The 15518-nt window shown below is 42.8% G+C and overlaps 1 protein-coding gene across 7 annotated transcripts in view; it reads right to left on the bottom strand.

Annotated features, from left to right (window-relative positions):
- Positions 1 to 15518, bottom strand: part of ERBB4 (erb-b2 receptor tyrosine kinase 4) — a 604652-nt gene that overhangs the window by 198676 nt on the left and 390458 nt on the right. For all 7 annotated transcript variants that reach the window (XM_062602108.1, XM_062602146.1, XM_062602123.1 and 4 more), the window contains exon 4: positions 2419 to 2553. In XM_062602108.1, the coding sequence (XP_062458092.1) occupies positions 2419 to 2553 (135 nt within the window). The remainder of the gene's footprint in view (positions 1 to 2418; positions 2554 to 15518) is intronic.

Here is a 15518-nt window from a genome sequence, read left to right as displayed (position 1 = left end):
ATGATACTTTATGTGGGTTTCCATTCTAGGGTTATAATTTGATGTTCATTTCTCCAAGTCCTTTCTGCACCAGTACAAATAACTTGTCTTAATCCTTTGTGAACTACCAGTGTAGTACATTCCCTTTTCTCCTGCCTCTTGACAGGTAGTAATAAAGTTCTACATTTGAGTGACTTCATTGGAAGGCTTTATATATATATGTATATACACAGAGAGACCTATGAGTGTGCGTAACAGTGCATGTGCGCACATATGGACAGCTATTTAATTTTAGGCTATTTTAAATGGTGATTTCTGTACCTGAATTCTTTGTTTCCCCAAGCCTTAACACCCCTGTTAAACCACTTTAGCCATTTGCTGGCTTTCTGTATAACGGGGTTGATATCTTCTCCTGTGTAAGTTGTGAAGACAGAAATGGTTTGCATTAGCTAATTCAATCAAATTTCACACAACTCATGCATAGCACTGAGACGGAATCTGGTTTCTTGGACAAGGAAACTTCTGTTTATTAAATTAAATATGGCCCAACTGTGCTCTGCTCTATCCCAAGTAAGGAAAAATAAAGTAAAATCTGGGTGGCTATCTTAGTGAAACTGCATTGGGATGTAGCTCTCAGTCATCACTGAAAAGAAGCTGTTATCAGCTTTATCAAGCACAATTTGTTCCTTCCATATGCTTCAAAACAACTAAAAAAAGGATGAAAAAATGGTTTAAGAAAACTGGACTTGCTGTGGGAGCTAGTATTTGCCTTTATTACTTTCTGGGTGTGATTCCAAAAGTACTTGGCACTGATCCTGTTCCCATTCCTCTGGAGTCACCAGTATGACCTTTGTCCGTTCAAAAAGATAGTATTGATGTTGGTTGTTTTTTTAAAAGAGCTTATTACCTTGGTGTTGCAGAAGCATTTGTCTTGAAGAACTGGCAAAGGTTAAAAGAAAACCCAATAACAGAACAAAACAGAGGAACAACCAAGTCTTTTTCTTGTTGAAGTAATGACTCATAAAAGCATACAGGCATTCCCTAACCTTCAAAGGTTTTATCAGTTCTGCTTAGAATTGATCATCAACAGTGATGAGGGGTTTTAATACGTAAATAGGATAGCTGGCTACATTACAACTGTGTCAGGTTTCTAGCCAGAAGGCATAAGAGATGAGCCTCAGCTCCGGAGCTGAGAGATCGAGGAGCAGTGGAGTTTAGCGGGCTTCTGGAGGAAGCTGTATCTCAAGGAGCTGTGCTCTGATTTAAGGGGAGCAGGTGTAATATACAAAAGCAAGTCAGCCTTATATAAAACCTATTATTCCACAAAGCACTTGGTTAAAACCAAGGTGCTGCTCAGGAATTATGGGACTTACCAAGTGGTCTTTCCCCAGAGGCTAATCCCTATTTATTTTTTCTGAATTCATAGCATACAACTGAAGAACTGAAGTTGTTTCTTGGTTGTTGTGGAAGGTAAAGAGGCAATTGGTGATTTATACATCCTCAAGGGACACTTTATGATATGGCATGCAATCCAGAATGTCCCTACATCCAGGATGCTCAGAACATGTCTGTTGTGGTGTCACTTCTGACATCAGATATAAACTTCTTCCCAGCCTATAGGTGAATTTCAACGCTGATACATCCCAAGGGTATTGTTTAATAGCATGGTATTATTCTGAATGCTCTTTACTCTATTATGGAATATTTTACCTAAACACTTTGTATTACAGTCACCACCATTCAGCACAATTCATTATCGCTGCAAAAATCATCAAAATACAACTGAAGGTGAGTAACTCTATGGGAGGGAAATGGAGAAATGCATCAAACAAATCCATCAAAGTACTCCAGGTTTGAAACTGAGAACATTAAAATGAGAGGACATAATTAAAACCAGAGAAATATTTGCTATATTATGAAGCGCACCCCATACCCTGCAAATTCAGTCTTCATGATACACACAAGACAGCAGGATATCTACTTCTTTGAGGTTCATTTGTCATCTAAAAAGAGAATATCCATGAGCTGATACCATAATTACTTTAGCAGCTAATTATGATGCCATAGACAGACCATTATGACTCAAGGACCAGCCTGAGCAGCAGGAACAAATACAAAGCAAACACTAACGTCTGTGCTTCCACAGCAGCACAGTGGCTTTAGCAATAAATAGAAGAAAGAATACGCAAAAGAGAGACAACAGATGAGAGGCAATTCAGATGTTCACAAATACTCTCTGCAGACAAAGTGTTTTTATGATTAGACCAAGTGTTCCTATAGGCAGCATAGAAACTTTGAAGAATGCAGGGAAAATTTACAAATACAATTCTCCATAGCAGAGGATGAGGGAAAACTTGACATAAATCATAGAATATGTGTCCATATTTATACCATTTCATGCTGAGCAGATGCAATGCTAAGAATAAAACTGATACTTACATCCTGAGCTGCCATTTGTTGGAACCAAAGTGAAGTTGGAGGCCCAGGGGTTACGCACGATATCCTGCCAATGAATGGTGTCTGCGAAGCAAAGGAATTTGTTCTGGCCAACATACACCCCTCCATTGAGTATTTCTGCATTAAAAAAAAGAGAACATACTTGTAAGACTTTTGTAATCAAGTATGGAACAAGTGGATAAAATAACCTTCAAGACTGAACTGACTTCAAAACCACAATCAACCAACCTCACTATGCTGTATTTCATTAATATGTGTTATCACTTAAACTGGGGTAGGAGTTTTCTGAGCCCACAGCACATTGAGAAGGTTCCAAGTCACCACGCTATCTGGATAAGCAGGTTTCCTGATCCGATTGTGCTGCTGTAATACCATCATCCAAAACACCCAAATATTCGGTATCTATGAACCAAATCGAGAACTACCACTGACACGGCTTGCTGGAAGCTTTGTGCTGAAGGGAGATGCTTTCTGAGCAGATGAAAGTTGGTTGGTTTTTTGTTGTAATTTTCATATTTACATCAGTTTTTTTAAACAAAAATGGATTGTTGCCCTGTCTCTAAAGACTTGATTCATCAAATCTCAAGATGAAAATGATCTTACAGTGTTGGTTGTAGCCCAGGGTTTCCTCTGGAGCAATAACTTGGAGGGTTTTACCCTCTAAACATTTGTTCAAATTTACAGTTTCTCTACTTAACCTGGCTTTCATATTTCCCAAGCCGAGGACAATCCATGTGACTTCCATTACAGTTAACAAGAGTGATGCAGCTAAAACCTCCCGCACTGCTTAGTGTCAGAGATTCAAGCCTCAGCAAAGAAATGTTGAAGGTTACTTACTAATAGCACCTTAGAATGACATTAAGTGCTGCTATAAAGCCAGGAGTGTCACACTTCCCGCAGACACATTAAGAGTAAATCATGACCATGGTGGCAATGATTAAGGTCATCTGATAGTCCTCATCTGCAAGAAAACCTTTGAAAGCTGTAGTGGGGATGCTAATATTGACAAACAACAAGGAAGGAATTAATGCATCTTCTTTTAAATTGCAGGGTTTACAGGCCACAGCGTGAAGAGGAGGTAGCCCTCAAGAAAAGAAGATATAAGAGATGATCTGTAAATACATCTTTCCACCATATTAATCAGTTCAGAGTATTACTATTTCTTAGAAACCTCTGGTTTAAAAGCTTGGGTTTTCATTGAAAAAGAGCTTAAAAATAAAAACAATAATAATAATCTTATACAGAAATGAGTCCAGATTAGAGCTATAGCAATAATCTGTCTGCATGATATTCTTATGATCCCCGAAAAAAAACTCATGCAGCATCTGTTAGCAATTCTGTTCTGGGGAAAAAGCAGGACTCGAAAACATGACTAGTAATGACTTCATAGCAACCTTCCAGTATCTGAAGGGCCCTACAAGGATGCTGGAGAGGGACTCTTCATCAGGGACTGTAGCGATAGGACAAGGGGTGATGGGTTCAAACTGAAACAGGAAAAATTCAGGTTAGATATAAGGAAGAAGCTCTTCCCTGTGAGGGTGCTGAGGTGCTGGTACAGGGTGCCCAGAGAAGTGGTAAATGCCCCATCCCTGGCAGTGTGCAAGGCCAGGCTGGCCAGAGCCTTGGGTGACATGGTCTAGTGTGAGGCATCCCTGTTTACGGCAGGGGGCTGGAACTAGATGATCTTAAGGTCCTTTCCAACCCTATTCTATGATTCTACAATTCTCTGTGTTGTCCCCTCTATACAGAATTACCTAACCCATTATGGCCCAGATTTTGTTTTCAAGTAACATCTAACAAGCCATGAAAAACTGTAAAATCTACATTCATGGCTTCTTAAACATTTGCACATGATTCCAAACAGTGTCACTATCACATGGTACATCTGAACACCTGCCACTGGCATCATTTCTGGCTTTTAGAGCATTTACTCATGACAATACCTATCAAATTCTCTTTTCTGCTAGGAACTCTGATGCAGTCTTGTCTAGCAGGCAGCACCTCAGCCCAGAAGTAATTCCAACAGTTTCAATTCATGAAGAAAGACTTTTTTTTCAGCATAAAAGTAAGCAGAAAGTGTCCCTCTGTACTCTAAGGCAAGCTGACAGATTTCCCTGTGATTTACCAAACATGGAAAATGCTCTCACTTCCCTCATCAGTGAATAATAAATGCTATTCCTGCTGTTCTTCCCTCCAAACATGACACAGTATCTTTATCTGCCCAGCACTGTACCATTTTTCACAGGTGACAGGATTCAAGTTTACATGTCTATTCATGTGGTGAGGTGCTAATAAACCTGAACAATAATATCAAAGATGGGTTCTTACAGATAATGAATAACCCTCAGTTCAAAGTTTACTGCAATCTTTAAGTACTTGTGCTCGACTCTTCCTGCTCTGTGGGATCCAGATTCATTCCCTTTCTACCTTCCTGTTCCAACCTCCTATCCTTCTTTATGCTGAATCCTGGGCATGTGTAAATCAGCACAGATGCATCGGCTTCACTGACTTGAACTTAAATGCATATTGCACTTCTCTGCCCTCTCTTAGCAAGAACAATGCCTGCAAAGACCTAATAAACCCTGTTACATGTTAAGCAAATGAAGCACAAATGTAATCAATATACACTAGAGTTACACTATAATGAACTCATCATCATAAAGTCATCATCTCATTTCAATTTACAGCACTGAAAGCGAGAGATAAACAATAAACAGGAGAAAGGCAGGCATCTCTGCCTATGCAGATGAGCTAGCAAAGGAAGCCAGGCAAGAAGAGGTTTCTTCTCCTGCGTGCAACGCCTGAGGTGCCTCTCTGCTAAACGCTTTCATAGGCTGGAACAGGAAAATGAATGACAAGTGGCCCAGTGAATTTTGTGATTTCTACTGTGAAGAAAGAAGCTGTTCCTGCTGAAGAAGCACTCAGGACTGTTCACAGTGAAAGGTATTTTAAGTACCCTTTTGGGGAGAGTATTTGTGTCTTCTAAACCAATTCTTTGTGACACCAGAGAACTGCTGGTCTGAGTACAACACTGCTGCCTGGGACAGGAGGCTGAGCACTCTGCTGCCTGAAACACTGACTGTGGCTATGCTTGGGCTTCTGAGCTGCTCAGGGACACAGGAGCTACAAAATGGGATTTTGAAGCACAAGTCCCATTAGCTTTCATTGGGAAAAGTTCTTAAAGATGTCAGTTCGTTTGGGAGGCCTTCCTGTAAGGTACCAATGTCGACACATGAAGAGTATCATGGTCTTCCATTTTGGCACCAGGGCTTCAGTGGGTGTTGCAAGCAAAGGAGTAGCTCCAAGGTCTTTTGCTACTTGATTCTGAAGTGAATGCAAAATCTTATCATCTTCCTTATTAGAGCTATTTTACTGGCTTAACAGCAGTATAATTGTGTAACCAAAGTTATATGAAAATAAATCAGCCAGTGCACTTGACACTGACTTCGGTCATTATTTTGCTTATTGCTGCCAAATGATTGTGAGGAACTTATATCTGCATGCTATTAAAATTCTATTAAATGTATATTTATTCAGGAAGCTAAATCAGAAATGTATTATCTGTTGTATCTGCTATTTTTTTGCTTTCATGCCAAACCAAGCCAGAGCCATTACAACACAACTTTGGTAAGCCACCTTACAATACTAACAGAAGAAATGGAAACACAGGTTTCTGGCAACCATGAAACACAAGTATCTTACACTTTCCATGCAGTGGCATGGCACACAGGTAGGTACATCACATACAATTTATACTTAGTCTGCCAAGTTCAAAAGGGGACTAAATTCATAACATCTAATAGAAGGAGTTGGACTGAAGTCAAGGCACCAGAAACTGAAGATCACAGTAAAGAAGGCAAAGGGACAGTATCTCTGCAAATGTGTTGCCTGTTTGAATGAGAGATGGAAATAACTCTTCTTCATCCATCTGTTAAAAGGGCATTTTCTTCAGCTGACTTTTCCTTGTGTGCAGCCTAATCCCTCATGGTCTGTTATCTAAGTTCTAATGTGGATTAAATTGGCAAAACATGCTCACATTCTGCAACGTGCCCTGAAGTGCAAGTAACTTGTGTGTGTTGATATGCACTGGCGGCTGTAGGCACGTATTTAGCAGTAGATTCTGGTTCTAAAATTGTTCTAAAATTGGTTATAAATGCTACTGCTATTCAAGGTTGCAAATTAACAGCTCTTTGGTGCTGTGAAGCCAGCTGGCACGATGAACTGGAAGAAGGCATAGTGAGAAGGAAAAGAACTAGCTCCAAAGAGGGCAGAGAAAGGGGAAGGTGTTATCTAGGAGAAACTGCCAGGCATGTCCACTGTAACCACTTCAATAGTGAAACAGAAGATATCTCATACCTTCAAAGCTGACTGTCTGCTAAGGAAAGAGCAATCTTTTACACTACAGCACATACAGGTACTCTCTGCACATACATGTTATACAATGCATGTTGATGATACCTTAATTTCCAAGGTCAGCTTCCATTAGAGCTGAAGCACTATTGCATGCTGACATTCCTGCATCTTCACCTTCATCATCCAGGTGATGGGGAACTGTTGTCAGATCACTCTCAAAACACTGTCATATTCCATCCAAGATGCTGAATGTATTATCCAAAAACAGCTTTGGCCTAGAAATTTCATGCCAAACCAAGTCTTTTGATCTCTTAGCACAGTTGATTGCTGATGACCCACTGGGAAAGCACTTCAGGTCCATCATTAATAAGCTATGTCTTAAAGGGTAATGAGAACTGGGTGCTTTAGAAGACAATAGCTCATCCATCATCAATCAAGATCTGAGGTTTTTATACAGATGATTTAAGAAGAATTGGACTGTGTAAAATTGAAATGTCACATCTGTATTGGGAGATGAGGGGAGCTTGGTAATGAAAATGAGAGTTTTAACCTTCTCCATTTCAGCTCAATGACCATACTCGAAAGCTCATGGATGTGGAATCTGTGTACCAGCTAGAAGCCCCGGACAGCCTTCGATCTCAATTATACAATTTCAAGTAAAGATTATTTGGGTCATTAGCTGGAAGTCAGTTTCGGGGCTTGATAGTAACAGCAAGATATTCTTTATCCCTATCAAAAGCAATCAGTGTTATGTGCAGCCTGTGGATCTGTACTACTAACTGCTCAATAACTAAGAATACTGGATTGTAGCACCTGAACATAAATCTTCCCAATCTAGCTCCCTATTTTACTGCTTAAATAAAAATGGAGTCATTTGATTACCTTTCACTGAGTTTGATGGGGTACCCTTTTCACAATTTCACCCCAAATGTGCGTGAAGATGGGCTCACAGGGTCCTTGTGGGTCACATAGCCACTTCATCAAAGGACAACGGGGTCTGGTCAACTCCTCCTTTAGTGATCTCCCCAAAGGGAGTATCTGTTTCATGAACGAGTACAGCCATATTAAACTAACTCAGAGAAGACATTTGTATCTGCTTGGATTATTCCTCTGTGCATGCCCTGAATTCTACCTTCTCACAGCCTTATTCAAAACAAGACCAAATCATCCTTTGTAATAGGAAACAACACTGCAAATGCTCCCTGCCCTTTGTGTGTAACACACCAGAATTACACCACTTGTTCCATGACTACCCTATTCTCAGGGACATGCAAGCCTGTGTCAGGCTACTGAGCCTCATTTCATGCTGCACCCTGAGCAGTTACTGAGACCATCGGGCGCTTACAGTGCAGTCATGTGGCCCCAAAGGGTTCAGTGCATGAAGAAAGTAATATAAAATACGACAGAAAAGAGTAGAAGCAGCTGAATCAAACAAGTAACAGAAAAAACCCTCACCCATCCAAAAGGGAAGAAAACAGCTGGGTATAAACTGAATTTAAGATGTGCTTCTTTCCACAAGAAACAGTCCTGTTCTTAAGTATATTTTTTTTCAACACACTTGGCTGTGCTAAAGGAAATGGTCTCTCTCCATAATCCAGTAGATTCACTTGTCCTAGTGGCTGCTCAATTTAACCCATCCTGCAACAATCTCAGCAGCTTCTGCCTTCTTCATCCCTGACAGTATTTAGGCCCAGGTTTATATTTAAATGATCTCTTTCCCCTCTATTCTGCAGTAGGCTTCCTGCTGCTGCTGCAATAATTACTCTGCTTTGACAACAGAGGATAACAGAGATGTACTGATTCCAACCAACAGCACTATGGTTAACCACGCACCTGCCATCAGTATCACATACTCTTGATTTTAATTAACAGCAGGGTAGACACGCAGCTGCATGACCAGCCTTAGCTCCACCACTTCCTGTGCAGAAGCAGCAGTAGCTGTTTACAGTGTTACCCGTCTCATTTGTTTGCTTCTGTTTCCATCACTACCTTCAGAAAGCTGTTTGACCCTGCTGTCTCTACAGGCAAGGAGCTTTCATGTACCATGTTGACTCTGCTACAGGGATATTAATTTTCAGAAGGAGATGCTAACTGCCTCATTTCTTTGTCCAGTCAAATTCGGATCCTGATGTTAGCAGCCAAGTGCTTGATTTATTGTTTTCTTCATATAATTTTGCGCCTGGGAGGTAGATTAAGAGATATAAAAACATAACACCGCAATAACCCACACGGCTTCCTCTGGGTTTCTCTAATCTCTGGCAAGAGGCAGAAGAGAGCATGGTGGTCCTTGTGGGTGGTAAGGTGGACGTGAATCAGCAGTGCACCCATGCAGTGATGAAGGGTGATCACACAGCGGGGTGCAGAAGCAGAGCCAGCAGCTGAGGGAGGTGATGATGTCCATCCATTGGGCTCTCATGAAGGCACATGTGAAGCACTTTGGGTGCATTTTGGTCACCCCAGTGTAACACAGCTGTTGCTAAACTACAAGGGAGCCCAGGGAAGGACCACTGCGGTGGTTAGAAGCTGAAGGATTGCCACATGAGGAGAGATCTAGCCTGAAGAAGAGATGACTAGGGAGGGTACACCGAACTGCAGGCTGTCTCTACCTGAAGGAGGACTACACAAGAACATAGAGCCAGACTTCTCTGAAGGGCATGGCCTAAGGATGGCAACGGGCACAAGCTGCAATGTGGGAAACACTGATCAGAGAGGAAAATGTTCTTCCCAGAAAAAGCAGTTCTTAAGCACAGGACCAGAGGGACAAGAGAAGTGCTATCTCCAACTCCAGAGATTTTCATAAACAACAAACTGTCTGATCCTTGTCTGAAGTTAACGCTGCTCTAAGCAGAAGACTGGACCAGATGTGACCTCCAGATATCCCTTCCAAGCTTAATTATGCTCATTAAGCATCTACTACCACAGTAACACTCCATAAGCAATCCATTCTCTCAATTTTTCATAAAAGCATACTTCATTTTAAACTTTTATCTACTCATAAGTACTTGGTGATGCAAAACAGCCACCTGAAAGATAGTGTATGCTTAAAAGCACGTACAAACAAGTGCTACGGTACTTGAAATACAGAACCTATGTCACCACTGCTGTCCCCCATTCCATGCAAAGGGGACATCTGGACTAAGAACCATTCACTATGAAAGAACTGCTCTTTTCAATCTTTTTACTTTTGTTAGCAGAAAGAAAATTGTATTCATTTAAGTCACTGTAATGAATCACTGATGAGTTTCAAATTACTGTCTGTGAAGAGCATGACGGATCTCTAGCTACTCCCCAGAAGGCACGCTCTTGAGCTCAACAAGAGCAGCAATAAGCCAACAGTCAGGAATGAGCAGTCACTTCATTCACAGGAGCCCTGGCTTAAGATTCAGGTGGCATAGCACTACCCGATGGGGAGGCATGTCTGTGTCCCAGTCAGCAGTGACAGCGTGCTCAAGAAGAGGGGAGCTGTTCCTGCAGTGCGCTGCTATGTGCCTTTCAGTGACTCCTCTGATATTACACACTTTTATTTCGCAGTGCTATCCTTCATTTGTTCCAAAACCAGACCTCGGAGTGTGGATTTCAGCAAGGACACACAGCTGTGGGCATCTCATCATTCAAAAGTTACTACAATCTTCTGAATCAGAAATAAATCATCTCTGTTCTGCCTGGTTCTTGTTATTCTGCAGAAAGCCAGCAGAAGGTGCAGAAGGGGAGATTACGTGCAGCATACTGGGTGTCCCAACAGGGCCAACAAAGGCTCCCTGGTGTCCCAGCAGAACCCAGAAAGCCTGGAGGCTCTGACAGATACTAGAATCCATTTCTGCTGTCTGGTCACCTTTAATGGCAAGCATCCTGTGGGACATAATCTGGTGTAATAACCCAAGGCAGCTGTATCAGCACTTGCCTTGTAGTCTTTCATGATCCTGCTGCTGCTTTCTGTGTTGGGCATCTTCCAGTTTGTTCAGTGAAGGCTGAACAGCCCACAGTGTCATTTCTTCTGCCCTCTTGAAATGCTACCCATGCTCTATAGCTGCAAACCTCCTTCATCTGTCACACTATCAGCCTTATAACTTCTCTAAAGCTTTTGCTGTAATTGAAGCAGTTCTACAGATGAACGGTTTCTGCTCCTGAGGGGCACTGTGTTTATTTGCCAGCCCTACAACAACATGAGTGGCTTCCAGCAGTTTACTAGTGCCTCCAGGAGGTTTCCATTGACTGCAGATTCACCCACAAACCCTACAGAGAACCATCAGTCCAAACTTCCTGGGCATGAGACTACAGACTGATCCTTTGACCATCCTCCTTTGCTGGTGTACAATATGGAACCTAATCCTCACGGCCCCACTACTCCAACAGGGACTCATCCCACCTCCTTCCTTCCCTGATCTCAAGGGCAGGAAAATCAAGGGAGTCTGAAGAAACGTGGGATAGCAGTGGAGTGAGCATCCTATTCCAGACCAGAAAAAGTGGAAGCTGGTACTCAGAGACACCTAATAGGTATGAGGTCCATCATGACACAATGAACCCTTAAGGAAACCAGCTCTCCATTGAAAGCTACCTTACATTTCATGTCACCAATGTGGGCCAAATTTGAGAAATGGCACTGACACTGCTTATTTTTCCCCCTGAACTTCTTACAAAGTTCTCTCCTCATAGGATGTTCATATTATTTCTCCGCCCAGGATGAGATGTCTTTGATTCACGTCCGTTGCCAAGAGAGACACAAGCTTTTAAATGCCTCTCCTTGTCAGGACATTTCCTATACAACATTTTGATCAAACCTGTAATGTTTCATGTCTGCAGCTCTCAAGCTCTCTCTTCCAGCTGCTGAGATATGGAATTGTGAGACTACTATGTTCCTGTTCTCTTTATAAGAGGCATTTTGTGAGTCAGTGTTGCATGGCAGTTAGTTTGCCACTGCTGCTGCACCCTTTCCAAGTGGGCTTTCCACATGGAAGTCAAGCATCAATCGGAACAGAAACCTCTGAAGGGCCAGGGGCATCTGAATGCAGCCAGGTTTCCCTGCAGCATCCCCAGGAGCTTCAACTCTGACATAATCCAGTGGTATATTTTTCAGTTCTTACCCTACAACCACTGACAAATTCCAGAAGCCCGCTTTCTATCCCAAGCACATCTGGCACTCGGGCCATGCACTTGGCAAACAGACTGATAGCCTTCTGTCTTGGATCCTAAGTGCCTCAAGTACATCCTGATTGGCATCAACATGCAGAAATTCCTTCTCCCTTCGAAAAAAAGAGTAGTTAAGATCTGGATGTAGTGGTAATTTCCTCCATTTTCTGAAATGCTGTAAAAAATTACTGCCTCCATAGAGCCCTTCTCTTTCAAAACTGTCATAATGTGGCTTGGAATAATCCTGGAAGGGTGCCCAGACCCACGTCCAGCTGCATCCTGCGTTTCAGTACAAGCATTTGCATTCGGGCTGGTAATTGGCATGCAGCTGGGTTGATGCCAGCTCCTGCAATTGCATAACCTCACTCATCTTTTTTCTAGGCTCGAAAGAGGAATCTGTGTCCACTAAGCTTAAAATGCCTGTATGGGAGCTGTTCAAGTACTCTCTCAGATTTCCACACTGTGGTGTTCACCTCTCCTGAGATACGGTAACAACTCTTAAAAGAGGAGTTTTCATTGAGGTTAGAGGTGGGAAGTGCCTGTGCCTTTCCCTGGCTCTCCTGTACTGAAACCCTGCAGATAACATGCTAAAAATCATCCTCCTGCACACAGGATGGTGAAGTGACTCTTATGAGCCCTAAGGACCTTGGATTGCATTTGCTCTCCCAGTGCTGTGGCTGGCGAGAGCCAGCTAGGCAAACGAAGCCTGTGAACTGAGGCCCATGCATGTTAATCACAGCAATCAGCAATGCTTCTCTGTAAGTTAATGAGTTTGATAAGGTCTGAGCCTCCAGTATCCCAACTCCTATTTTTTTCCTTTAACTGCTATAATTGCTAAGAGGTCACTGTCAGCCCTGCTTTGTGCTTTTGCATGCACACTTAATTCAGGTTTCCAATCTGATGGGATGGCAGGGAGCCCATCTATGCTGCTGAGCTCCTGACCCTTTGGAAACACATCCAAGCTGTTCCTTCTAAACTGTTCTACCTCCCCAAAACTCACTCATATATCTTCTGTTATCATGTTTGACCACATCCTTTTTACCCTTAATTATGTCTGGTCTCTGTGCATCTATTATAAGGTAGTAGTGAAACAGCGGCAACAACTGTGTCCGTTACACTAACAAAATGCAGAATCCAGGCCAATTGTCCTTAAACTATTAACCTCAAACCAGACGCTTGGGTGAGGCAAATAAGCGCATAGGAATGCCTGCCAAAATAACCATCTTGCATAGTGGAAGCTATTAGGTGACAAGGCACTAAGTACAAGGGAGAGTTCAGAGTAGTTCATCCACTTTTTAAGACTACCGTCTCCTTCCTCAAGTGTTCCTCAGTTCTTCTACCCACTCTTAAATAAGAGCCCTTCTCCTCTCCCACCAATCCTAATATTCCATCATGCCTCATCTTACACACTTAGCTTTCTAAAAGCCACACTGAAAACACCCTCTTCTTTCTTTCCATCAATATTTAATTGTAACCAATGTGACTGCACTCTCCTAACACACATTCCTCTTTTCCCAGCAGATGAATTGCATTGAACCCGAGCTGCTCCCAGTTACGATGCAGTAGATCAAGAGTGATGCTGTGGCCTGGTGTGACAGGGAAGTAAAGCTGCAGTGAGATCTATGCCTTCATTAACAGGGGACACACTCGGCTCCCAGCAGTGGCTTGTCACATGGTGGACAGTCTGTTTTCTAACTCGCTTCTGCTCTGTACCCAAGGCAACCTTGGCCAAGGGTTGCTTTCCTTGTCATAGTTGAGAGCAGAATAGACTTTCTTCCTGGAAAATGGATCAGTTTGGTTCCAGCATTTTACCGCTCTGCAGTTAAACCAATCCAAGTAGTTGCTGTCCGCAGGCAGCAAACGTGCACGGTTTGTCCTTGTCTACACTCCAGCTAAAATGCAGCTGGCACTGATTGACGATATTTATTTCAGTGAGATCATTTTTAATAATGTAGACAACAGGAGGGAAGAGCAAGTGCCCCGACCCACCAATTCTGCTGTACCAACTGCTATTCTTTACAGTAAGAACAAGTAATTCTTTTGCCAGAGAGCTTCCCAAATAATTCTACGTGAAGGGGAAAGCACACAAACAGACCACGGCTGTGAACGGAGTCACTGAGGGTGAAACAAAGCACCTTGGCTTCAGGGCTCGGTTCCCTGCCCCTGCACTGCCCTTGGCTACCTTTGGGGATTTTCTTACCATTGGCTTTTGATGCAAGTCTCAGCACAATTTATAAATAAATGAATAAATTATCATAAAAGATACCCTAATTGATAATTTCTTTCTTGATCCACTGAAGGCTGCACCCCACAACTGAATAAATGTTGGTAAAAGGATAGGAACAATAATCCCATCAAATACAGGGCAAATCCTCATATTCTTCTGAGTTATTGTACCACTTTACTTGGCTTTAACAGCTTCTTTTTCTCTTAAGCGTCAGAAGTTCTTGCTTAGCTTGCACAGGCAGTCAGCACAAGGCTACAGAAGTCACACACCTGGCTATTTCTGGGCTTCAAAGGCCAAACATCTGCTGGTTGGCCAGAGCAATTCATTAGCAACATTGAAAGGATGGTTCCTTTCTACAAAAGCTTGGATGACACAGGGGAGGGAGAGAGACTCTTGGAAAGTCGAGCCTTGTGAAGGCTTGTAAGCTGTGTGCCTCTGGGCAAATTCCCAAGGCTGAAATCTCCAGGAATTTAATGGTTCTTAATTCCACAGGATTTCTAATTACAGCCAAGAGAAGGTAATGAGATGTGATGGAAGTGTTTAAATGAAAATAAAGAAAATAAAAAGCCTGTTAGATTTACTAGCCAGTCTCCCAGACACAGCCCCTCCGCATGCTGCGCATCCGTCAGGGTACTCAGAGCAACTAACTGCTTCCATGGACACAGTGACAGGAGAAGAAAATCAAATGGCTCTCAAACCATGTTAGAGGCTGTCTCCTAACAAAGGCAAAGAGTTCTCTTTCAGTCTACCTCTATGGGTCTGACAAACTTCCCTGACTACAATAAGCTGCATCCTACAATAAACTCATCCATGTCCGTAGGAAGAGCTCCTTCTTTCCATCCCAAATCTCCCCGGACAGCAGCTCCCTGATCCTCCCCACTGTCTTCTCCTGCCTCCACCCAGCGCTTTGGAGAGGATGGATGAGAAATCCGTTCCAGGGTTTGAAGCCCGTTCATCAACCTTATGAAGTTTAACCATGCCAAGTGCAAGGTTCTACACCTGGGTCAGAGCAATCCCAGGCACAGCTAGAGGTTGGGGAAGAGAAGAGATTCAGAGCAGCTCTGCAGAGAAGGACTTGGGGTGTTTGTTGATAAGAAAATGAACATGAGCTGGCTTCAGTGTGCACTCGCAGCCCAGAAAGCAGCACTGCACAGGTCACAACCAAAGCATATCCCAGTTGAGGATGTGCAAGAGGAGAAGAGCATAATCTCTGCCACATTCATCTCTCCTATGAATTTGCCTTGTGTGAGACTGTTTCTGAGGGGGTGGGCTGGAAGACAAAGCTCAGCTCAGGCTCCTCTTACTCCTCCAGCCTTGTGAAGCATTCCACCTGCATCAATGTCAGGGCAGCCTGAGCTAGCTCAAGCTCTGCCCC

Source organism: Pezoporus occidentalis, unplaced genomic scaffold (genome assembly GCF_034315485.1).
Source record: "Pezoporus occidentalis ecotype Australia unplaced genomic scaffold, CSIRO_AGI_Poc_V1 ctg118, whole genome shotgun sequence".
NCBI lineage: Eukaryota > Metazoa > Chordata > Aves > Psittaciformes > Psittacidae > Pezoporus > Pezoporus occidentalis.
Note: the sequence above shows the minus strand (reverse complement) of the source record. Positions and strands in the feature narration are given on the sequence as shown.